At 51.7% G+C, this 23,602-nt stretch overlaps 1 protein-coding gene across 1 annotated transcript in view; it reads left to right on the top strand.

Moving 5' to 3' along the window:
- The window catches only part of LOC119103429 (ethanolamine-phosphate phospho-lyase), a 55,260-nt gene that overhangs the window by 13,935 nt on the left and 17,723 nt on the right, over positions 1 to 23,602 (top strand). The window contains exons 2-6 of the mRNA XM_037226997.1: positions 2,740 to 2,859; positions 4,555 to 4,673; positions 11,392 to 11,557; positions 12,340 to 12,482; positions 17,680 to 17,816. Coding sequence (XP_037082892.1) covers positions 2,741 to 2,859; positions 4,555 to 4,673; positions 11,392 to 11,557; positions 12,340 to 12,482; positions 17,680 to 17,816 — 684 coding nt within the window. The 5' untranslated portion in view covers position 2,740. The remainder of the gene's footprint in view (positions 1 to 2,739; positions 2,860 to 4,554; positions 4,674 to 11,391; positions 11,558 to 12,339; positions 12,483 to 17,679; positions 17,817 to 23,602) is intronic.

The raw sequence follows: 23,602 nt of genomic DNA, 5'->3' as shown, positions 1-23,602 counted from the left end.
ATGTAACGCGAGCACCAACGTGTTCGTGTGGTCGCATAGGCCTCTGCTCGCCGTGTCCGTTTTCTCCGCGCCCATCAGCCTCCCATCCTCTGCGGCACCAGCCGTAACAGGCCCGATGGCTGGAGTCGCTCGATGCCATGTATCCACACGTCGCACGCATGCGTTCTGCGCAGCCCCACGCAGGCGCGGCGTGTGGCCGCATGGTCGTGAGGCGTGCTGTCCCTGCCACCCACTGCTCCGAGTGTAACAGTAGCGCCAGCACGGTAGCACCAGCGCGGCACCGCCAGCACGGTAGCATCAGCACGGTAGCACCAGCACGGCAGCGCCATCACGGCAACACCAGTACGGTAGCACCAGTACGGCGGCACCAGCACGGCAGCGCCAGCACGGCAGCGCCAGCACGGCAGCGCCAGCACGGCGGCGCCAGCGCCAGACCCGTGGCAGCGCTGCCGCGGCGGCCAGCGCGCCTCCGCTTTGGGACTGTGGCGTGACTCTGGGATTTAGAATGGCCTTTCAAACCGTAGTTCAAACCGTAGCGGCGCTGTGAAGCAGTGGTCGCTGATGCCTGCTGTTTGGGTGACCAGCAGGCAGCGGAGGACTGCAGCATTCACCGCGGGTCGACACGACAGCTACCAGCATCCCGCCTGCGGAGTACAGCGTTCTTCTCAGAAAATCCCTGATTTGGCATGCGAGTTAGCACGCATTCTGAAGCATTTCACAGTACTCAGTGGCAAGGTGGGCAGCGTCGAACGACAACGCTTCAATGCGGCTTGCTTTGAACTCGACCCAACAGCCACTCCCCGACAAATACGGGTTGGTTGCTGTGTGGCGCTACGGAGGACCGGTTCCTGTCATGATGCATCCTGTAATGCATGTGTTGCACCACAATCAGATAAACCAGGCGGAACACAAGCCTAGGCACTGGTGCTACATCGAATGCGAACTGGCTAAGACGGCTTCAGGTCCTGGCGACCTCTCCTCGCCCGCTTTGTTGACACGCAAGAAAGGGCGGGCGGCCTGTCGAACTGTTAAGTTCCTGTCAAGGGGCAGTACAGGCGGACGGGTCAGGTGGGCAGGTCAGGTGGACAGATCACGTGGACAGGTCAGGTGAGCAGGTCAGGTGGGCAGGTCAGGTGGACAGGTCAGGTAAACAGGTCAGGTGAACAGGTCATGTGGTCAGGTGAGGTGGACAGGTGAGGTGGACAGGTCAGGTGAGCAGGTCAGGTGGTCAGGTGAGGTGGACATGTCAGGTGGACAGGTCGGGCGGACAGGTCAGGTGAGCAGGTCGGGTGGACAGGTCAGGTGGACAGGTCAGGTGGACAGGTCAGGTGAACAGGTCAGGTGAACAGGTCAGGTGAACAGGTCATGTGGTCAGGTAAGGTGGACAGGTCAGGTGAGCAGGTCATGTGGTCAGGTCAGGTGGACAGTTCAGGTGGACAGGTCGGGCGGATAGGTCAGGTGAGCAGGTCAGGTGGACAGGTCAGGTAAACAGGCCATGTGGTCAGGCCAGGTGGACGGGTCAGGTGGACAGGGGAAGTATATAGCACGGGTGGGCTGGTCTGCATTGGGCACTGTAACATTAGACATTGGGCATCGGAGGCGCATATGTCAGGGGGACAGGCCAGAGGAATGACTAGGTGAACAGGTGCGGTTAAAAGCACGGGTGGGCAGGTCAAGTGGACAGGGCATGTGTACAGGCCAGGTGGGCAGGTCAGGTGGACAGGGCATGTGGGTAGCTCGTGATGATGGGCCACGCGGACAGCGCATGCGAACAGGTCAGATAAGTGAGCAGGTACGCCAGGGCAATAGGTCAGGCCAACCGGTGGGCGGCAGGACCGGTGAACAGTTCGCGTTGTGTGGACGGGCCGGATGAACGGTTCACGTGGACTGTTCAGGCGCTCAGTGGAGGTTCGGTGGACTAGGTGTACTCCCATGTTTCTCCTCTCGCTCAGTGCTCGGTTCTCGCTGTCATCAGTCTCTATCGTTGGAAAGCCCGAACGACGGCCTCCAACGATCTCCCAAACGACGGCTTTACGGCGGTTTCGGGTCAGGCCGGCATGCGCTATGTTCCAATGAGCGCTGTCGCTACTGGGCGGATTGTGTGGCCGCGACTCGGTCGACCTCCCCAGAAGCCGAGCCGACTCAGCTATGTCATACCGGCGAAGTGTTCCCAGATTCCGAGGATCCTCAGGGGTGATTCTCCGCGGTGGTCGGGCTTCTGCAGTCCTTCTCGTACCCGGCGCGCTCCGGCCTCGGAGAAGTCTGCAGCTCTCCACTGGGTGCCGGCCTCAGAAAAGTCTGTAGCTGTCCGCTGGGCGCTGGTCTGCAGCTGTTCGATGTGCGCTGGTCTGTAGCTGTCCGCTGGGCGCTGGTCTGTAGCTGCCCGCTGAGCGTTTGTCTGCAGCTGTTCGATGGGCGCTGGTCTGTAGCGGTCCGCTGGGCGCTGGTCTGCGGCCGTTCGATGGGCGCTGGTCTGTAGCTGTCCGCTAGGCGCTGGTCTGCAGCTGTCCGCTGGGCGCTGGTCTGCAGCTGTCCGCTGGGCGCTGGTCTGCAGCTGTTCGCTGGGCGCCGGCCGTGGGAGGTGCGGTCGGATCTCTCAACTCGTGGGATAAACGGAGTGCGTCGTGTCTTCGCTCTAGGGTCCCTTGCGAGGGGGTCGTAAAAGCACATGTTGTCTGATGTTTTATACGCCTTTGGTAAGCCTTACGCCTTTTTATACGCCTTTATACGCCTTTGCAGGATGCAGGAGTCGGCCAGCTACATGCGCGCCGTAGCGGCCGAGATGGAACCAGTGACGTCATCGTCCAAAGAGCAGATCTCGGCCGAAGAGAACTTCTCCATCCGACGCTCAAACCTGCCGTGAGTGAGCTCAGGTCGTCGGCTTCTGGAGCGGGAGGTCCGCCTTCGACTCCCGCCCCAGAAGGCCTTTTTGCTGAATCAGCCACCACGAGAACGTGCCGACGTTTATAGGTAACGGTGGTGTTTTGGTGCCTGGTCTGGCCCAGGCCCATTTATAGTTAACGGTAGTGTTTTGATGCCTGGTCTGACTTAAGGCTATTTATAGTTCACGGTGGTGTTTTGATACCGGGTCTGGCCTAGGCCCATTTATAGTTCACGGTGGTGTTTTGATATCTGGTCTGGCCTAAGGCCATTTACAGTTAACGGTGGTGTTTTGATACTGGGTGTGGCCGAGGACCATTTATAGTTCACGGCGGTGTTTTGAAACCTGGCCTGGCCTAGGGTTACCTTAACTAAGATGTAAGAGGTCAACTTCCTCCTCCCCCCTCCCCTGCGTGCGCCAGCCATGTTCGTCAACGGCGGTGAAAGTTGTCTGGGTTTATCGGGCCCTGGGGACCGATGCAATCAGCTTTGGTGGTTGACACGTTGCTGCTTCCAAACAAATCACTGAACTGCGCGGCAACCTGCTAACTGTGCCTCAACTTCGGAATGAATTGCGTGATGAGGTAGCCATAATTGGGTCTACCTTGCCGGCGGGTGCGTGCTTGCTGTGCTGAGAGGTTACTTTCTGGCTGCAACCAGCGCTAAGCAACCCTGGCTTGCGTGATGAGTCTTAATGAACCCTCTTTGGTATTCCACTGCGACTTTCATACTCCGCTTGATAGGTTTCTGAGTGAATTATCACGCCCGATGTGTCGCGGGCTGACGGCCATAAATCTGCGACGAAATCACCGCACCTGTTTTGCGTCGCGGAGTACCTGGAGATCTCTCCGCCGCCAACTCTATGCAGTCGCTTCGGTCTAAGATATCTTGCTGCCGCCCGTGATACACTTTTGCGCCTTGCCGGCATCTAGTCGTAACTTTGGCTTTGGCTTTGGTGAATGGCGCGACTCCGCTGACCACCTCGAAAGGTCGGGGCGCTGCTGGCGACATCCAGTGGCGGTCATTAAAGTTGTGCGCACTTTTCTGTATCTGTGATTATGTCTGGTACGGCTCATGAGCGGGATATCTGTGTTAAACGTTTCGTTAAAAATTTAAAGTTTCCGTTTATCTCGGCCGTTAGTGGAAGAATGGCGCAGGAAGACGTTAAGCCAATAACAACAACAGCAACAACAACAAAAAAATTAACAAGAATAATGACAATAATAATAATAATAATACAAAACGCACTAAAAACCTTCCAATGAGCTAGTTCGCATTCGGAATGTCCCTCCCCCCCCCCCCCCAAAACACGGCTGTTTAATTCAATGACGAAAATCCCATGCTTCAGGAACAAGAAGGGTGACGAGCGCTTAAACATTTTAGCATGACGTTATGTTGCTCGAAATTCGCGTAACGCGTTTGGAATTTGAAAAACGTGCGCAACGCGTTTGAAATTTATCACAAACCTCAGGGAAACATTGGTGGGCATGACAAAACGTGGTTCTTCTCCGCTGGTCTCCTGGATGTCTAGCACTGTTTGATGCCTGCGTGTCGGCGGAAAGCTCGTAACAAGTGCTTCCGTCGGCCAGTGATAAAAACAAGCGTTAAACCGCTGCACCAGAGCTTTTGTCTTCGGACATTACTGAGCTAACGCCATCTCTCGGTAACCCACAGAAGCACGTGTTTGCTTCACTACGACAAGGCGCCGCTGCGGCTGTCCAGTGCCAAGTTCCAATACCTGTACGACGACAGGGGAAACGAGTACATCGACTGCGCAGGTAGTGTGTCGCACGGTGAGCACAGCATCTCTGACTGGCCCGCATCAGACCTATGTGCGGTGTTCTTACCGTCGTGTTTATCCTCGTGCTTATCCCAAGCGGAACAAAAATAACTAGGCTGCTTGTTGATGATTTTGGTTTGTTGTGGTTAGGATGCTCAGAAGAGCTTTGATCTATTGCGATCTTGGTTCGTGTGAGAGGCCCAGTCGCTTAGGATCATGGACCACCCGCTGTTCTTCTCTCAGTCGCGCCCTCACCCTTCATCCCCGCCACGCTCGGATTATCGGGGGCGATCTGCATGCCCCAGCCATGAGCGGGCTTAACTGGCTCCTGGCCGAAACTCTGCCAAAGTGCCACACATGCAACAAAGAGGGGCCCGGTGCGGGTAGGTCCGGATTACGGAAAACTCCCAGATGCATGCGACCCTCGCCGCACTGCTCCTCCTTTTTTCATCCCACAGCCCCAAGACAAGGGTTTACTGGCCGAAAGGGCTCTTGTCCCAAGCGAATGAAAACGTGGACATGCGAAAACGCGTCGGCCGATCGTTTTCACGGCCCATAAACCATGCGGTAGGCTTTTAAACGTATGTGCAATAAAGTGAGTTGCTCGTGCAATAAAGCGCGTGCTCTTAGTACGTGTCTGCAGTTATCGTGCCACGTGAAAAAGTAAACAGCATTACGAACAGCATAGAAAAGTTATCGTGCGACGTGAATATGGGGGTTAAACTCATGCTTTCCGTTTCTTAGCTCTTGTCGACCCTCTTCACGTTCTTGTAATCTGAACCGTTGAAAAAAAACACTCGATTATGCCTGCCGAAATTCCTATCATCCTGATAGTCTATTGACCCCTGTCAGGGCTCGCCCGTAAGTATTTGTAGCGCGTGCTGTTAGTATTATCAGCAGTGCAAACTGAAGTGCAAATCACTGGTGAGAGCATTTGAAGGTGCCTACGTCGGACCGTTCAACCTTGCCACACTGCCCTAAAGGTGTCTTAATCGTCATCAGTTTAATTCACGACTCGAGCTGTGGGCTAGCTTTTGCAGTCCTTGCAGTAACAGTTTAGTCACGTGCACGCAACCAAGGAGCTTTTAATAGCATGTTTATGAATATTCTGTCGCTTTCTAGGCCTGACGGTCTATGGTGTCTACGCAATAGTTAAATGGAGTGTAGCAGTGGAAGCCTTGTCACGTGACGTCATGGACGTGGTTACTGCACATGTGGCAGCTGCGCTTCCTGCGTGCTCAGCCTGCACCAGCCGTTTCAGCCTGCGTGCTCGCAGTCATAGAAGCAGGAACACCGATGGCCGAGTTTGCCGTTTCCATCAAACCCCGTTTCCGTCAAACCGAGCGGCGTTGGCGGCCAACACCGGGCGGCGCACGCCTGACGCGCGAGAACAGCCGTCCTGAAGGAATGCCTCCGAAAGTCTTTCAAAATGAATTCATACCTTTCAAAAATTAGACGGGTGTAAATATTTCATCCAGAATTGTGAAGATGTCCTTTGAGCAGAAAAAGAGCGCCAGCAACAAGAAGGGATATATTTTGTATTTGCTTGTCTAGTTCCACCTCCAACTTTCGGCACCGGTTCGGAGTCCTGTGAGCGCTGATCCGGTCCTATTTCTACATATAAATTCATATATATATATATATATATATATATATATACAAAATGTATATATGTATATATAATGCATAAATTGCGCAGGTGGAAGCTGCTCCCGGACTACCTCTTATGCGCCCGAATGGTCTTGTTGAAGCGTTCAAAGGTATTTACTTCCGAAACGCTGCCGTTTTCGTCCGCTCACCGGCCACCGCCAATCAGCAGGGGCCGAAGCCGCGCCGCCTACGCAGGCTGCAGCGGAGAATATCGGGGTTTTTGTTCTAAGGTACGAGCGCTCGCGTCCCCAAAACTACCTTACGTAATTGTTTCACTACTCGGTTCTGAACAACGGTTGAATCTTCCCATACGAACATGGTCCGTGGGGAGCCATTCAACTAGCAGCGCTTTTACAATCAACCTGCGTTGCGCGTGACATTGACATGGCCGTGGCAACTACCATACATTCGTATTAAGGCAGGTTAGGGTCGCTTTTCCTTCAGCAGCACAACAGCTTGGAATGGTGGCTTACAGTACAGCTGGCTCGCGCTGCGTGTTTGCTCAAGTGAGCGGGGAAGGGTAAAGATCAAGTGGAGGGCATGTGCCTATGCGCTTTGGAAAAAGGTTACAAGCCCTTTTCTGAAATGCGTGGAGGAATGGAAATGTGTGGATCGGTGCTTATGTTTTATTTTACGTAAACTGAAATGCACATGTTTCATCGACTGCACTTTTGGCATGTCGAAAAGCTTTATGTAAACGAGAAGCAATGCCGGCTATGTTGTGGACATTCTTAATTTGAATGCATGCTTATATGCACTAAACAATTACAGATGAACGGAATCTTAAATTGTGCGCAAATTTCGCGTTTCATTATGCAAGAGAGAGGAAGAGGTGCAACCGCACCCCATCAGGTTCGCAAAACACGTGGGCTTATACGGAGCTGATACAAAGAGCCATGTGATTGCTGCGGCATATATATATATATATATATATATATATATATATATACATGTGTGTGTATATGTATATCACGGATATCCAGAAACCAGAATACAAGTGGACTATATCCAACTTTGTCCGAGAAGCTTTTGGTACTTGTCCCATAAAATACTTCCAAGGCTTGCCCCCCCCCCCCGCACCCACCAATTATCTCGAGACATCGACACGCATGGTGTGGTATATTTTCATACGGCAGCAGGAAAAGTCTCCACCGTAGCTCATCAGATATGGCATTGCTGTGATATCCGGGATTTACCGTCGCTGACAGGGTTCGGTGATTGCTTCGCCGTTGCGAGTTACCATGGCAACAGGGAACTCGCGTCTCTTGTTGCGCCCACTCAGAAGTGATACCACCATATGCTGTTTTGGTGGTGATGCATTATGGCCTTTAGGCCATGTGCAAACCAAAGGCGTTTAAGAAACAGAAAATAAAGTAAGCATTCCACTGAGCCCAAACAAAACGGGTTTCAGCCATCACACATTAGGAGCAAATCAGTGGGCGTGGAAGGTCAACAAAGCGATTCGTTATCTGATTGGCCAGGCGCCATACTCGGCTGTCATGCGACTTTCGAAGGGCTTCACTAATTCACAGGTAGTGTTGAATTCCAATCTACCCGGCACCACGGCTTGAAATAATTAGATTATATATATATATTATATATATATATATATATATATATATATATATATACACACGAACGGAAAAACACGGCATTTGAATCGAACGGATCAGGTTCAGGATTTAGAGATAATGCGTTGGGGGGTCTGCAGCACTACGGAACGCCGGGATATAGAAGTGAGACGAGTCTTGGGGTCGCCATTGGTGTCACAGGCTGCGGACATCCCCAGAAGCGATGCCAGATGTAAAAGCTTTGATGCTGGCGCCGTACCGGCTCGTCCAGTTGGCCGGCAGACAGGTGCGGAGGCTCCGACGAATAGCCAGTGTGACCGCCTTGGCACCAACGCTGGCACCAGCCTCGAATGCGTTCAGTACGGGCCAGCATTTGCTGGTTACGTACCGGTGAAGTCTGAGGTACTGCCGGCCTCGGCACCGCCACGTACCACCGGTACTGACCTGGTACCGACCGCCGGTGCTTTCGAACTGATGACGTATGTTCCTGGCGGGGGATGCCGCAGCGGGAGGGAGATACGTCCCAGCCGATCGCGGTTGTATGCAAGCATGTGACCTACCAGACACAATGTTCTGGGTTTACGACAGCCTTACGTGTGGTCTTTCCAGCAGTATCGGTCGTAAGTCATAATCTAGACGGGGAGTGAGTCCTCCAAGCTGGCGGGCGTGTACCGGCTGAGCACGCAGCTTTGGCGATGGGGGGGGGGGGGGGGGAGGGGCTACTGAGAGCTTGTGCTCAACGAATGGATCAAGGCTGCTGGTTTATGGTAGCACGGGCTCGAGGCCCTTGTGACGTAAGATGCGACTGAGCAGACTCGGGTTACGTAACACGCGCCGAGCTGCGGAGGGGCGGGTCGAGCACTTCAGACCGTTTCGGCGCGCCCACTGATCCTTGCATGCGCACGATGTGACCACATGTTGGGAGCCACTCTATCCCGATGCTCGTATTTCAAACAAACTTGACATTGTTCAGTGCGGGTGAATGTTTGTGATGTGGATATGCCGTCCAGAGTTGTGTGCTGGTGCTTCAGCTGCCCGGTAATGTTCGCGTCCGTCGGCTGTGGGTTGCATAAATCACCCGCAAGGCCCGCTGGCACTATGTGTCGCGCTCCAGCACCGGTGCTGCTGCACTAACACTGGGAATAAATTACATAGATCAATCTGGTCTTAAAAGTTGTTAAAATGTGCTTTGCATCAGATGTGCAGTTGCATACTGCAACTGTTTAAATGGCGAGCAGTGCAGACATGAGTTTCTTTGATAACGGAAAATGGACGTAATTACTATATCAGGACATTTTGATTATGAAAAACGCGCCGTATTATGCGTGGATCTCAAACACCGGAATATGTGGCACAATTTTGAGTACCTGTCGCAGTTCTGAGTATGCTTCGGAGTCCTTATGTCTCGAGTTTCATCCCCGAGTTCGTTGTTTTTTGTGGGGATAAGATAACGAGTTCTAGTCGTTCGTCGTCATAGCTCGTGAATCTGAATCCGAGTCCTAGATTTGCATAATTATAAATCCTTGTCTGACTCGTATTTGTTCAGGCTTGAGTGACAGCCAGAGTTCGAAGAAATTGTTTTTCAAAGCAAAGGTCAAGCTTCCTTGCTGTTGCTTTTTCATTGACGTGTGCGCGTCCGTGTCTAATGCATCTGTGAAATCAATTCGGAATGTGGATTTTAACGGAGTCAGCACCTGTGTATCACGCGCAGGAAGTGCAGCTGTGTGCTTCAAAGTCTTATGCCACGCGAACTCACACCACATCATTCTGGCCTGTTTGACTCCGATATCTGTGCCACGTGTCGTTTTTTTCTGCCTGAACATCGCATGCTTGTGATGTGTCATTTCGAGTAAGCTACCACCATTTTGATAATCAACGACATGGGATTGCGTCTCCGAATCGTTCGAGCGTATCCAAAAAAATCGAACACCTTTCGAGTTTCTGATCGCAGCACTGTTTCGAGCTGCGTTCCTGTCCAACGACACCCCATCCGCCCTATCCAATACCACGCCCATAATCCTGCCTGCCCCGATCTCATATTAGAGCAAAACAGCGTACGCTCGTGCGTGATGGGCTGGGGCTTTCCCCTCCGCCATCGCCTCCAACAGAAGGTCGCTGTATCCTGTGAAACAAAAGTCAATGGAATTCCTGTCGGGCCGACCCGCGTGCGTCATTACTCCCCCCCCCCCCCCGCCTCTCCCCCCCTCCGTCCTGCGTTAGCAGTCCTCGTTAGCGGCCTGGTCATCTCACTGTTCCGTCAGTGTCAGCGTAATGTTCGTTAGCGGTCTGGTCATCTCACCGGTCCGTCGGCGTCAACGTAATGTTCGTTAGCGGTCTGGTCATCTCACCGGTCCGTCAGCGTCAGCGTAATCCTCGTTAGCGGCCTGGCCATCTCACCGGTCCGTCAGCGGCTGGCTGGCTACAATGGTGGCTCGCAGAGAAATGCGTAAGGCGTTAAAAACGCTCAACTTTGCATGCGCGTGATATCAAGCGCGCGTGCGAGATGGCCTGCGTTGCTCCACGGCAAGCCAGCTTTACGAACTTCATCACCTCAGCTTGATGCGCAAAACTCAACTCACCGATGACTTCAATTCGCCAGACTTCAGACTAACTTCACGCTGACTTAGCCATAACTTCAGACTAACTTCACGCTTCCTTGGCCATAGCTTCAGACTGACGCCTTTGATTTCGTAATGATCGCAAGACCTCGCGTCTATTACTCCCACGTGTAATAACCGAGCCTGGCGAGGCTTCTTGTTCTATGAGCACGTGGTTTGTTTAGCCAACCTCCTCAGGACAATGACACCATTATTAATGTTTTATTCCAAACGACAAAACTCGACATTTATAACGTTTTTTTTAAACATTGTGTTAAGCTGTTTTTCAGCTAGTCCAGCTCTGTTGGGTTAGAATTCTCTAGCCGCTCTGCAGCTTGGCGATATAATCAGGCAGACAGTGCTGAAAAATTGGGGTCCACCTATCAGGACTCGAACCCGGATCTGTGGAATGCCGTTCCAGTGTGCTAACTTTTACACCTAAATTTTCCAGTTTAACTGGTGGAGAAAAGCGCCAAGCTCCAAGGTGACTAGAATTCTGGCCCACTAAAGCCGAAAAGCTAAAAAAAACTGCCTTACGTAATCACCAGCATGCCCACCTCAAAACGAGCTCGACAGTCTTACCAGTCCGTTAAGTGTGATGACATGGGTTTTGGGGTGTGTTGGCTTGCTATTTTTGGCTTAATACGTGCGTTTTGTATGCTATCAAACGGACTTCTTAACTAGCCAGCCTTTTACAAGCGCCCGACGTGATCTTCGGGGTGATCTCTCCACAAAGAAATGTTTTCATGTTCCATGCGTACTTCCGTGTCTCTGTTCCTGTCTCCATCGTGTGTCGTCTGCGAGCCTTTCGGGCTCCACGTGTTAAACGAGCACGCCCCCCCCCCCTTGCGGTGAGTCTCTGTCGATCGTTCTTCGGCGCCTGATCTCTGACCCCGCCCCCGCCATCCCACAGTGGGCCACTGTCACCCGGCGCTGGTGGCTGCTTCCCGTAGTCACGTCGGCTCGCTGTTCACGGCCTTCCGTGACCTCTCGCTGACCTCTGACCTGGCCGAGTACCCGGGCCGGCTGCTGGCCACATGCCCGGCAGGCTTTGACACGGCCCTCTTCACGTCTACCGGGTGAGAGCACCTGACAGCGTGAGGGCGAGAGGAATGCAGCTGGTTACACTCCCGCGCTCTCCCACACTCTCGTACCTTCTTCGTTGCTGCCTGAAGCCCGGTTGTAACAGCTGCTGCCCCCACCCATGCTCAAGTTTTATGTACCAGCCTATTCATCCCCAAGATTAGATTTAAGACATCCCTGTACCTAATTCCGTATGGTTTGAGTCCTCTTCGCCCAAGCGCCGCTCTCGGCAAACACTGCCCCGCTTCTCTTTCAAGTTTTAACCGCTGTCCCCTTGAACTCGGGTTTGGATAAACAATAGCGGAAAATGGCTACGCGTTCCAGCCACTGTACTCTTTATAAGTTAGTTCTTCCCCGGCATTCCCCCCCCCCTCCCCCTCTTCCTAATGGCAACCTTTCGCCGAATGTTATGTCACTTGTAATTAAAAATTCCATCAACACAGCCCAGCTGCAGGGTTTCCGCCTCTGGCTAAATAGTTCTGTTGAGAGGACTTCGGACCCCACGTGTAGCCCCATGTTCTGTTGAGAGAACTTCGGACCCCCACGCGTAGCCCCATGTTCTGTTGAGAGGACTTCGGACCCCACGTGGTAGCCCCATATTGGATCCCCGACAGACGGCCACGGCCACTGAGCGTCGAAACGGCCGGCGATCCACGGAAGAATTTCATAACGATAATGGCTACATGCCTTCCAAAGAAACACCTAACGAGCACGTGCCTTTCAAAGAAACGCACTGCCGCCTTGCACCGCTCGGTGACATGCTCTGTGTCCCGGACAGATCGGAGGCAATCGACCTTTCGCTGCAGCTGGCCCGCGGCGCCACCGGCCGCCAGGACGTGGTCGTTGTCGACAACTGCTTCCACGGCTGCCTCAGCACCACCATCGAGCTGTCGCCCCGCGAGCTGAAGCGCAAGGAGCAGGGTGGGTAGCGAGGCCGTCCTCTCCAGCGAACTCGGCGGCTGCTTGAGGTTTGGTGCGTGGCGGATGCTCACTGTAAAAGTCGATTAAGTACGCATGGGCGAAAATGTCATCATTCCCCCATTTTATTAAAGACTGCCCCCAGAAACGACTACGAAAATAAGAGACACGAATAGGAATGTCGGCAATAATTTTTCGCGGATGTATAGGCCGATAAAGAGAACAACATTTTGCGGTTTTGATAGTTTTCGGTTAAGTTTCTCGGTCTATCGATCGAACGTTTCTATTGATATTGTTTGTTAGAATAAAGGAGCGTGTCTAGTTATGTCGTTCTTTAAAAAAAAAACACCCTGCAGATATTTTGACCAAGTCATCGATATTAGTCCCGATGGCAAGTCCTCATAACACACTATCTGCATCAATGTTCCACTGTTTTAAGTTGACTACATATAATGCATCTTCTTGAACGTTGAAGAATATATATTATCCACTTCAAGAACTTTTAACTAAATTAGATATTGGCTGCCGCTGGTAATGAATAAAAACTGAATGACCTGTCACGTGACTTGTCGCATGCTTTAACATGCAAAGCATTTCTTAGAATTTTGTAATTATTTTTTGATATACACAAGCATATGCTAGTTAAATCAATATATGTTTGATTGCCATTCGTTAGGGAAGCTTCCATCATTTTATGAATTTCGCAGCTTGCTGTCACGGTTCTAGTATGATACCATGATTTGCGTTGATTGAAAATATTATTGTTTTAATAAAAGTTTTACAGTACCATTAAAATATAACTTGGTTTCAACTTCTGCGATATCTGCATATTCTTCTCTGAATCTGCGATAATGGCTCGTGTTCGCAGTGCCAAATACTACGAAAAATAGACGTTCGGGATTATTCTGGCCCAGCTGCGGCGCGCACTTCAAAGTCGATGTTAGCAAATGCGTGCCAGATGGGATGATTGTTTGGACTATTGCCCTCGTCTGGTGTTTTACTTTACACAAACTAACACACCAGACGAGGACGACAGTCGAAACAATGATTTCATCCGTGGTACTTACGCCTCTTCTCAGAACTTCTATGCTCACTGCAAACCGATACGCGTTTGCACAATGGCCGCAGTCGGAATGTTCGAAGTTTGCTGTCAGTGCTGACGAGCTCCCTCATCGGAAGGTCATTCGCTGACGCCTCTGACATTTCCGCCGGATTAGTGGTGAAAAACGTTTGGGTTGATCTGATAACCTTGTGCTGCGAGCACAAGGGAAGCGAACTTGTTGAAACAAGTCATACCAGTTCAGGTAAATCGCAATGCCCTTCAATCCCACGTGCAAAATGACAAATTGGAATTCGACCAGACCCTTTAAAAAGAAGCTTATTAGAAGACGTGTCATACTTTTATATTCGTGGTGTAATGTTTCGGATACTTCCTCTATCCACTCTCAAAAGTTATATCTAGCCCTTTATCTCATGTAGGCAAGAGACGCGTCAAAAATCGGATTACAAAACTCGAGCGTGCAAACAACGATTAGCGTGTCGTGAGACAACGTTCACTGCCGTTGTGCATTCTTGTCGGTATGATTTATTGGCAACATTGCTCGAAATAGATCATTCAAAAGTTTACCGAATGTTTTAGTACCGATGCGTGACCATGGGTGAGTAAAGCTTCCAGAATAAAAAGTAAAGCTTCCAGGAATATTAGATGACTCGACTGAGTGCAAAACCGTAATTCGTGTTAATGATTTTGATAGGGGCAATAATTTGCATTCTCGAGGTATGCCAACATAGTACCAAAAACGGGATAAGACTTGTTCCCGGCCGACAGGATCTAGCATCAGGCTGCCAGCTATGGTATACTGGTTTGGGCTCCATTTCGATGTACCATGATGCTCTTGGTTATTGTTTGCGGATCATTATAGCACTTGTCATGTTGTTTGTGGAAGCCCGTGAGTGTTTACTTCACTGTCCTCCTTGCACTGTGGCGAAAACCGGGACGAAAGTTCCCAACGGCAGACGTGAAAGCCAAGATATTCTGGTTTGAAAGCCGTCACCGTCACCACTCAGCCGTCGCACCGTTTCCTGTCCTTGATTTTGCTCTTCGTGCTGGTCTGCAGGGCAACATAAAGTGCTTCGTGCTGGTCTGCAGGGCAACATAAAGTGCTCGAACGCTCCGTGTGATAACGGTAGCTGAGTGGTCCGGAGAAACACTAGTCTGATGTGACGCGCGCCACATATGCCGCACTTCATTAACGTACACCCGGCTGTGAAATATGCACCAGAGGATTGCATTTCATCATGCTGCACACGATTTGAAATGTGCGCCACATATGCTGCGCTTCATCAAAGTACGCATGCTTTGAAATGTGTGGCGGCCAGAAGGAAACTCTTCAGTCTTTGTAGCATGAGCAGTCGACTGCATCTACTTTTACTAAGGACGATTTCTGTAACCGAAAACAGTTCCGCCAGTACGACAGTTTTGTTCTTCCTTTCCTGAAGGCACGGAACTCACACGGATCGCCGTTAAGGATGCGCTGCTTCACGAGCTGTGATAGCTGTTGCACGCTCTTCGACTGCGGCTGTCTATTCTGAGGCAAGCTCGTTCCATTGTTGGTATAGCTGAGGTGGTAGTACCAGTGTACAGCGGTGGCAGAACTGGGTTGTACCAGTATGCGACGGTGGCTGAGCTGGGTTGTACCAGTATGCAGCGGTGGCTGAGCTGGGTTGTACCAGAATACAGCGGTGGCTGAGCTGGGTAGTACCGGCATACAGCGGTGGTTGAGCTGGGTTGTACCAGTGTGCGACGGCGGCTGAGTTGGGCTGTACCGGCATACAGCGGTGGTTGAGCTGGGTTGTACCAGTATGCGACGGTGGCTCAGCCGGGTTACACCAGTATACAGCGGTGGCTGAGCTGGGTTGTACCTGTATGCGACGGTGGCTGAGCCGGGTTACATCAGCATACAGCGGTGGCTGAGCTGGGTTGTACCAGTACGCAGTGGTGGTCAATACCGCCGCTGCATACTGATGCGATGGGACATTAGGCCCATCCGTCTGCCTGAGCACCTCGAAAGTGGAAAGCCCCACCTCACGTTGGCCTGTAAGGCAGCTCAAACACGCCCAACCAGTGGCTCGGCGGCAGAAGCCACTCGTCATCGTGTTGAGGTGGTCGTGAGTTGTGTGCAATTTGATGTCTTATCCTGCCTTCATGTTTCTAAAACTTCTGGTTATTTTCGTCGCTTGTTTTGGATTGTTGCAATTGTTAACACACATTATTCTTTTAAGTACTATTTTAGAGACAAAAATCACACCTGAATACTAGAACCATATCTCAAAGGTGCACAACGTTGGCATGTGACTCAAACGCTTGTGTTTTCCTGTCCAACGACTTACAAAGATGAAAAGCAAAGTAAAAAATGAGCACTGACGGTGAGCGTCACGAAAGACTTGAAGGAGAGCCAGGTGTCCTCCTTCCAACACGTGGCGGACGGTCGTCTCCACGTATCCTATCAGTTAACGTCATCAGGAGTGTGCGCTCGTTGTGGCCCCAGAGGCATGTGCCTCCTCCTTGTCAAGTGTCGTGCGTGCCTTAATATGTGTGTGAGTACAGCTTGACAATTACAAAATTCAGGCGGACAGTTAAACCTAGCTAAAAGGAGAACATATCATGTGGGTTTACACTACGGGAGATACCTAGCACGCCCCCGGTGTACTAGCCTGGGATTTTAGTGGTTCTACTTCAGTCGTGTCACTTCCCCCAATGCGACGCCCTGCGTTCGCCTCTGCTTGACGCCCTCCGGCAGAATCTCGTAAATTTTTTGGCGATTTTTGTCCGGAGTTTTAATGTTTAAGCTGGGGTCTTCACCCATTCCTATTCCTCTTGGCCGTCAGGTTTCCCCAGAATTTCACGATTACCCCGGGGTCTCCACTCATCCTTATACCTATCGGCCTTTGACCTTCCCTAGAACGTCTCGACTACTCTGGGCTCTGCACCCATCCTTATACCTGTTCGCCTTCAGACCTCCCCAGAATTTCTCGATGACCGGGCGTCGCCGCTGTCACCACGACAGACTTTTCCCACGTGCGCGATTAACCTCGACGGCTGCTTCATGCCGCACTTCCCGCGGTGTGTCGAAACATCCCGCCAGAAACGTCTTCGTTGTTGTGGCTCGCGGCTATTACCCTTGCTTCCCGCGACAGGCAGCTTTTTTTCTGAGTGGTGTCGCGATCATGGCGCTTGTGCAGGCTTTGGAACTTTCAGTGATTCCTGCTCTCGATACAGCTGCACAGACCGTGCCTTTCTGCGGAGCCTTTTTCCAGAACCTCTTTCCGGAGGCTTTCGCCGGTACCGGACTTCCGTACCAACAGTCGCCTTGTTTGCTGTGCGGCAGCTCCGCTTGGCCCAAACTTCTGAAGAGTGATTTGAAAAATAGCTCGCGTCATCGATCCCAAAAGCTTTGTCCTCGCTGGGTTTCGAGGCTCAAGGTTTCAAGGAAAGCTCATTCTCAGTTTTCGGCATCTTGTTTTGCTGCCTTTCTTTCTGTGTTGAGATGTCACCAGATGACGCTTTACGACGCTGATGAAGACACTGTGTCTTTTATTTGAATATTTTAGATATGCACAGCAGGGTCACTTGAAACTTGGCTGCAGTGCTTACGAGCGACCGATTTTCTCGGCGAGCGGCTTCTCCGAATATCCACTGCAGGTATATTACCTTTGTAGGCAGGACATCAACTTCCTTTTTGTCATGGAAGCGCCTTTTTCACATTTGTTGTTATTATTCCGCGAGCTGACCTATACAGCGCACTATTTGCGACAAGGCGGTTCACCACTTGCAATTTTCCCGTAATCGAGTTACCCCAGCTAAATGGCTAATGCCCTTCCTAAATCGCGTTTAGCTATGTCTCCCAAGGCCGCTGTTCTCGCTTTACTTGTGTTAAGTCCACCGCACAAGGATCCCAGCGACTGGGGATTCCCATAATCATCCAAGGGGTTTATGGCATCGATATATTTCAGCTCTTTGAGGGCCCTCAGACTATGTACACCGCCGGACAATGTTTGTGCAAAATTAGTCGTGAACCCATATGTAGTCAGCATTAACAACTACGGTGCCCGTACTCTGACGCTTCCCTGAGCACTCCAACCAAGGTCAAGGCGTGTCCCTCTCGGTGCCCCGCTCTGACCCGCCCTGGCCGCCCCTCAGAGCCCAAGGAGTGGGTGCACGTGGTGCCAATGCCTGACATGTACCGGGGGCCGCACGCCGGCAAGGAAGACGCCGCCGAACTGTACTTCCAGGACGCCAAGCGCGTGATTGAGGCGGCCATCCAGCGTGGCAGACAGGTCAGTTTTGAGGTCAGACAGAGGTCACTGCGGCAGACAGGTCAGTGTGGAGACCAGACAGAGATCACTGCGGCAGACGGGTCAGTTTTGAGGTCAGACAGTGGTCACTGCGGCAGACGGGTCAGTTTTGAGATCAGACAGAGGTCACTGCGGCAAACAAGTCGCTCTGGAGGTCAGACAGAGATCGCCGCGGCAGACAGGTCAGTGTAGAGACCAGACAGAGGTCACTGCGGCAGACGGGTCAGTCTGGAGGTCAGGCAGAGGTGACTGCTGCCGACAAGTCAGTCTGGAGGTATAGGCAGGGGTGGAAAGGGAAGACTGGTCAGTTTAAAGGTCAGTTTAAATGCCAGATACAAATCATCGGAACGATCGAGTCAGTATGTTTGTGAGGAGAGGCCCATGAGATATAAAAAACGTTGTCGAGCGAAGGGAGCGGGCGCGTGCTCGCAAAAGCACCAGAAATGGCCATGAGGTATTAATAGACGCGGTTGCGCAAGAGATCGAGACGACAGGGCTGTAATGAAAAATATGTGATGCTGAGGTGATATATTATCCCATTTTTCAAGTTGTAAATCGTGGCATTCTTGACGTTTCCATGGTTTCACCCTACTGCGATGGCGTCACTTTCATCTTCCCCTGCCGCTTTCGTTCATGAGATGGCTATCAGAATGCTCTCTACACCGGAGCTGACCGGCCGCCTTCGTGTTTCCTGGAGATGTGTCTGTGACCACGGATCGCGACGCCTGTATACGCATGCGCAGCAGCTTTTTGTCTGCTCTCATTGCCGGTATGTGCTGCGCGCCTGGTCACAAATCAGTGAATGCCCCCTGCCCCGAGCGGCCCCCTCTGCGCGAGCTGGTTGGTAGTCGCGTCACCTGGCTCTTGTGGTGTCTGCTGGCGTCCGCGGCGCCCGAGGCTGCGTCTCTGCCATTTCGTCTCGCGCGCGCCGCCATCGCCGCCGTCCGGCCGTGTTTACCGCGCCGATAGCGGCGTCATTGACGCCGAAGCCAGCCATTGCGTAACACCGGCGCAGCTTCCCCTTACGTAACTGCCCTCGCGCGAGGCTATGGCTTCGGATCGGATCACGCACAAAGCCGCGGCCGGCGGCGGAGAGCAGCGACGGTTACTGTTAGCTTTCACTGGATGGCTTGTGCGACGGTTTGTTTATTTAATTTTCTGCTACTGGCCTATTTGCTTTTGGTCGATGCAGAACTTAGGCTGTAACATCATAGCATAATACTTGGCTGTGTCACGTGCTTGACTTTTGGAATGCCAGTCGTCATTAAGGACATTGATGCATGGATAGACATTAACACGTTTCCAACAGGGAATACACTGTTTTGGAAATGTGATAACATTATCAAACAGTGTAGTTTATTGCCCTTCTTTGCTCAGAGCCACGATATGTGGGGTATTTCATGGTTTTTGGATAAATTGTCACGCGCCAAGTTATTTCGTATTTTTCTCTTAACCCTGGCGCGTGCCTGAATTGGAAACAAGCCCTTCTTAGCCTTTGCGCCGGCAATACAACTGTTTTGTACCCCTTTTGTGCCACGTTTCACCTGCGTTTAATGTAATTCGACACACATGAGAACAGTGAATGGAATGCGAGTGGCAATTACCCCACATGTACAGAATTTATCACGGCAGTTTTCACATTCATCTTACAGTTATCCGTCACAGGGGTTCATTACGGCAGACATTCATCTCAGCTGCGAGAACAGGCCGATTGTGCTGGTTTGAACTTCTCGTTTTTCGATGCATTCCGATGCCTCTCTGTGTTTCTTTTCCTGCTTTACTTCCAAGTTGCGTGTAAAAATGCATCATGGTTGGAATATTGGAATAGAAAAGAATTGTAACGAAATTGGAAAAGAAGCAACGTGAGTTAATTGTCTGCAGGAGTGTAGTATTTGGATTTCTTTATCCTCTGCTATCGAACTTATTTAATATTTACTGTTTGTCTTTCGTAAAGAAAGTTAACTTGCGTTTCTTGCAGGTTTTAAATTGTTCATCTAACCGTAACCAAACGTCAACCGTTGCGACGCAATATCCCACAGATCTCCTTAAGCCCCTCACAACCAGCGCGTGAGTATTCCAAAGGTGTCCACGGTACCGTTCTTGGCGGAGCTCCTGGCGCCGGCGCCGTGCCGCCCTTGCTGACATTCAAAACTCGTCCGCGTTCACACTGAACAGGGGCCGTTACATAAGCCAGGTCATGGAAGACGTCCTCTTTGCCTTGATCATTAAGCTACTGCATTCCTCCGGGGACCCGGGTGGTCCGCTGCACCACTGACGTGCGCCCTAATGGTCGGCCGACGTGGCCTTTTGGGCTGCGGATTCATGTCGCCTTACCCGCTGAACGCTGCCATCATTCGTTGTTATGTAACTGTGCTACTTGCTTGTGACGCAGTCGCTTGGCCGCGGTTCCTCGCCCCCGATTTTCACAGTTGATGGTTGTTAAATTTCAGTTAAAAGGGAATGCACCACATTTGAATGTACTGAAACAAGGGTCAGATGTGATGAAAACACTCACTGATGAATATTGGCATACTTTTAGGCAGAATCGGTTGCTCCAGACAACACAATTTCTCTGTTTCGTCAATATGCTTCTCAATATGTTTGCTTGATTACGTCATCGTACAATGTACAGCTTTGATTGAGAGCCAATTGACGGGATTTGTATTCGGGAATCGGGCTCACGAACGTCGTATATAAACGACTTGACAATTATATTTGTCTTCGCCTTGATGACCGCATGGCCAACGGAATGGCAGAATTCGAATAACGCTATTATGGCGTCATGGATGCCTTGGTGACTTTAAAATAGCCTCCCCGAAAAGGTCTGCTGACCTTCGCGGGCGTGAAGCTCAGGAAATAGAAGAGTTCAGGTCTTCAGAAGTGTAGGGCTGTGGTCTGTACCAGATGATCTCCCAGATGACTATTTCAGTTCAAAACCCCGCAAACATGTGGAACACTTCCTATAATCAAAACTGTGGTCGGTGAACCGGTCATGCTTGTAAACTTGTTTTGTGATTTGTACGTCCGTATTTAAATGCATGCGCCCTTCTGATATGATCTGAGACTTTAAGTGCATGCTTTGCACCATCTGAGCACTTTGATCGCATGCAAAACTACGCTCTTCAGATCTGTCCGTTCTGGACCATAAATCTCCTATTTATTCATTACTGTGAGCCTTGTTTTTGGTGTTTGTTGTTAACGAACAGAATTTTCAATGACGCACACAGCAGCCACCAAAGGGAAGACAAATGAAGGCTTCGCTTCCACCCCCCCACCCCCCTCCCCCCCTCCGTCACATCCGTTATTTTTCGCCCTCTCTCCGTCTCGTTCTCTGTCCCTTCCCACTCTTCCCGTTCGGTCGTCTTTCCACACACTATTCTCTCTCCTCTCCCGTTTCGCTCCATTCCCACCATTCCCATCGCTCAGCGGCCGTTACGTAAGAACCGGCTCAATGGCTGGGACCAGTACACAATGCCCACACGCGAGGGTCGAGCGCCAGCCGGGCTCGGCGGATGGTGGTGACCCTGACCGCGATCAGTGGTCACCGGATGGTGGTGACCCCGACCGCGATCAGTGGTCACCGGATGGTGGGTGACCCTGATCGCGATCAGTGGTCACCGGATGGTGGTGACCCTGATCGCGATCAGTGGTCACCGGATGGTGGTGACCCCGACCGCGATCAGTGGTCACCGGATGGTGGTGACCCTGATCGCGGTGAGAGGTCAGGCTTAGTGACGGGCCTTGTTCTTGCATATGACGGCCGGGGCCTGGCCACTGTCGGCGCGGATAACAAGGGAAGGAAATCATGTTTTCTGGGTCACGGATTGAACTGTTCTCGGCCCGGCGATTTCTGGGTCTATTTTTTTCGGGTCGTCAGCATAATAATGCTGCCATGAATAGGATTTGTTTCGTGTGATGTTCGTGTTGGTTGTCGTAGTAAATGAGTATGGTTATGGGCGCTGGTCATCACTATATATATATATATATATATATATATATATATATATATATATATATATATATGTGTGTGTGTGTGTGTGTGTGTGTGTGTGTATACAATTGTCAGGACAAAGAAATCTTGGAATAACCAAATTCAGCCGGAACATAAACAGCAGGGTCGCACATGGAGCCTGGCAGCGGCAAACGCGGCGTGCTCTCGCTGTCGCCGACGGGTGACGGGCGCCTATGTATATATATATATATATATATATATATATATATATATATATATATATATATATATATGTTGTTGTGTACGTGATAAGTTGCCTTCTAGCCTACCAACGTGATCGTCGTCCTGGTGGCGCAGTGGCTTAGCGCGCCTGCGTTGCGAGCGTGTTTGAATTTCGTGTTGGGTTCAAATCTCAACAGCGGCTGCTCTTCTTTTGTAAGGAGACCTTTTATTTTCGCGTCTGTTCCCGAAGCTACGTGGTCACGTGACCCGACCAATCACAGGCCGGGGAGTAGGTCACGCCTGGGGTCGGGGTCGGCGGTGGGTCAGTGGTGGTCCGGGCGGCGCCGGGGAAGGTAAGCCGGCTCTCGTTGATGTCCACGACGTAGCTGGCTCCTTTCTCTCCGCTCCCTTTGACTGCCACTCCGGTCCTTCTACCCTCAGCTCTCGTTGATATCCACGACGTAGCTGGCTCCTCTCCCTCCGTTCTCTTTGACTCCGACTCCGGCTCTTCTACCCTCCGCTGTCGTTGATATGCACGACGGCAGCGTGTCCTTATCAACATTGTGAATAACAATGTTGACACATCTTTAGTGACCGTCGCGGTTACCGAAGTCTGCTACCTCTCCCGGGGATTATAGCCGCCGTGCACTCGTATCAAACATAACCTAAGCGATGTAGGAAGTCAGGATGGCTTCATGCCTATATGCTTCTGTAATCAATATACCCCATTTTGGTTACACGCCTTTGGTCTACTAGAGATTAAATCGAGCCCGCTCAACATAACAATATATTCCGGCCAAGCTGCTGTAATCGGAGCTGGGCTCTGAAGCCTGCTGTGATCGCAGCCGGCCGACCCGAAGCGCGACCTCTGGGCAGCGGGCCTCTGAGAACTGTGTATGATGGGCTCTCGCCACAGGCGAGGCCCTGGCAAGCTCTCGTCCGTGAGGGGCCTCGCCCGGGTCTCTGAAAACATGGCCGTTGGCCTGACGTCAACACTGCTGATAGTCTCATCTTAGTTACTTTATATGCGTGTCGTTGTAGGTTATGTAACATTTCTCCAGCCTTATCGCTCTGATACACCACGGCGTTCGCCCGGCGGACGGCCGACCCACGAGCCCGCCCGCAAAACCCCCGCCGAGTGGGTGCCCCTCCGTCAAGTCGGTTGGCTGGTGCATCCCTGAGCTGTTTGCCGAGATAATGCCGGAGCGCCTTCCATTGTCTCAGATTAAGCGGATGCAGTACTATCGCAGTTGTATCTGAAAAACTGGCTGAGGAGCATTCCGCTCCGTGCCGGGCCCCGCGCCGCTGGCGCTGGCGCTGGCGCTGCTGCTTTTACAGCTGATGGCGTGCCAAGTCCGGCCGGCCGTCGCCTCGTGGTGGCGTGGGACCCTGGCTGCCCCCTCTCCACTACCGACGGCGGGTGTCCTCGTGTGGCGTGGACCTGGCCCCTCTCTCCACTAACCGACGGCGGGTGTCCTCGTGGTGGCGTGGACCTGGCCCCCCTCTCCACTACCGACGGCGGGTGTCCTCGTGGTGGCGTGGACCTGGCCCCCCTCTCCACTACCGACGGCGGGTGTCCTCGTGGTGGCGTGGA

This window comes from Pollicipes pollicipes, unplaced genomic scaffold (assembly GCF_011947565.3).
Source record: "Pollicipes pollicipes isolate AB1234 unplaced genomic scaffold, Ppol_2.1 Scaffold_1600;HRSCAF=1878_pilon_pilon_pilon, whole genome shotgun sequence".
Lineage (NCBI taxonomy): Eukaryota > Metazoa > Arthropoda > Thecostraca > Pollicipedomorpha > Pollicipedidae > Pollicipes > Pollicipes pollicipes.
Note: the sequence above shows the minus strand (reverse complement) of the source record. Positions and strands in the feature narration are given on the sequence as shown.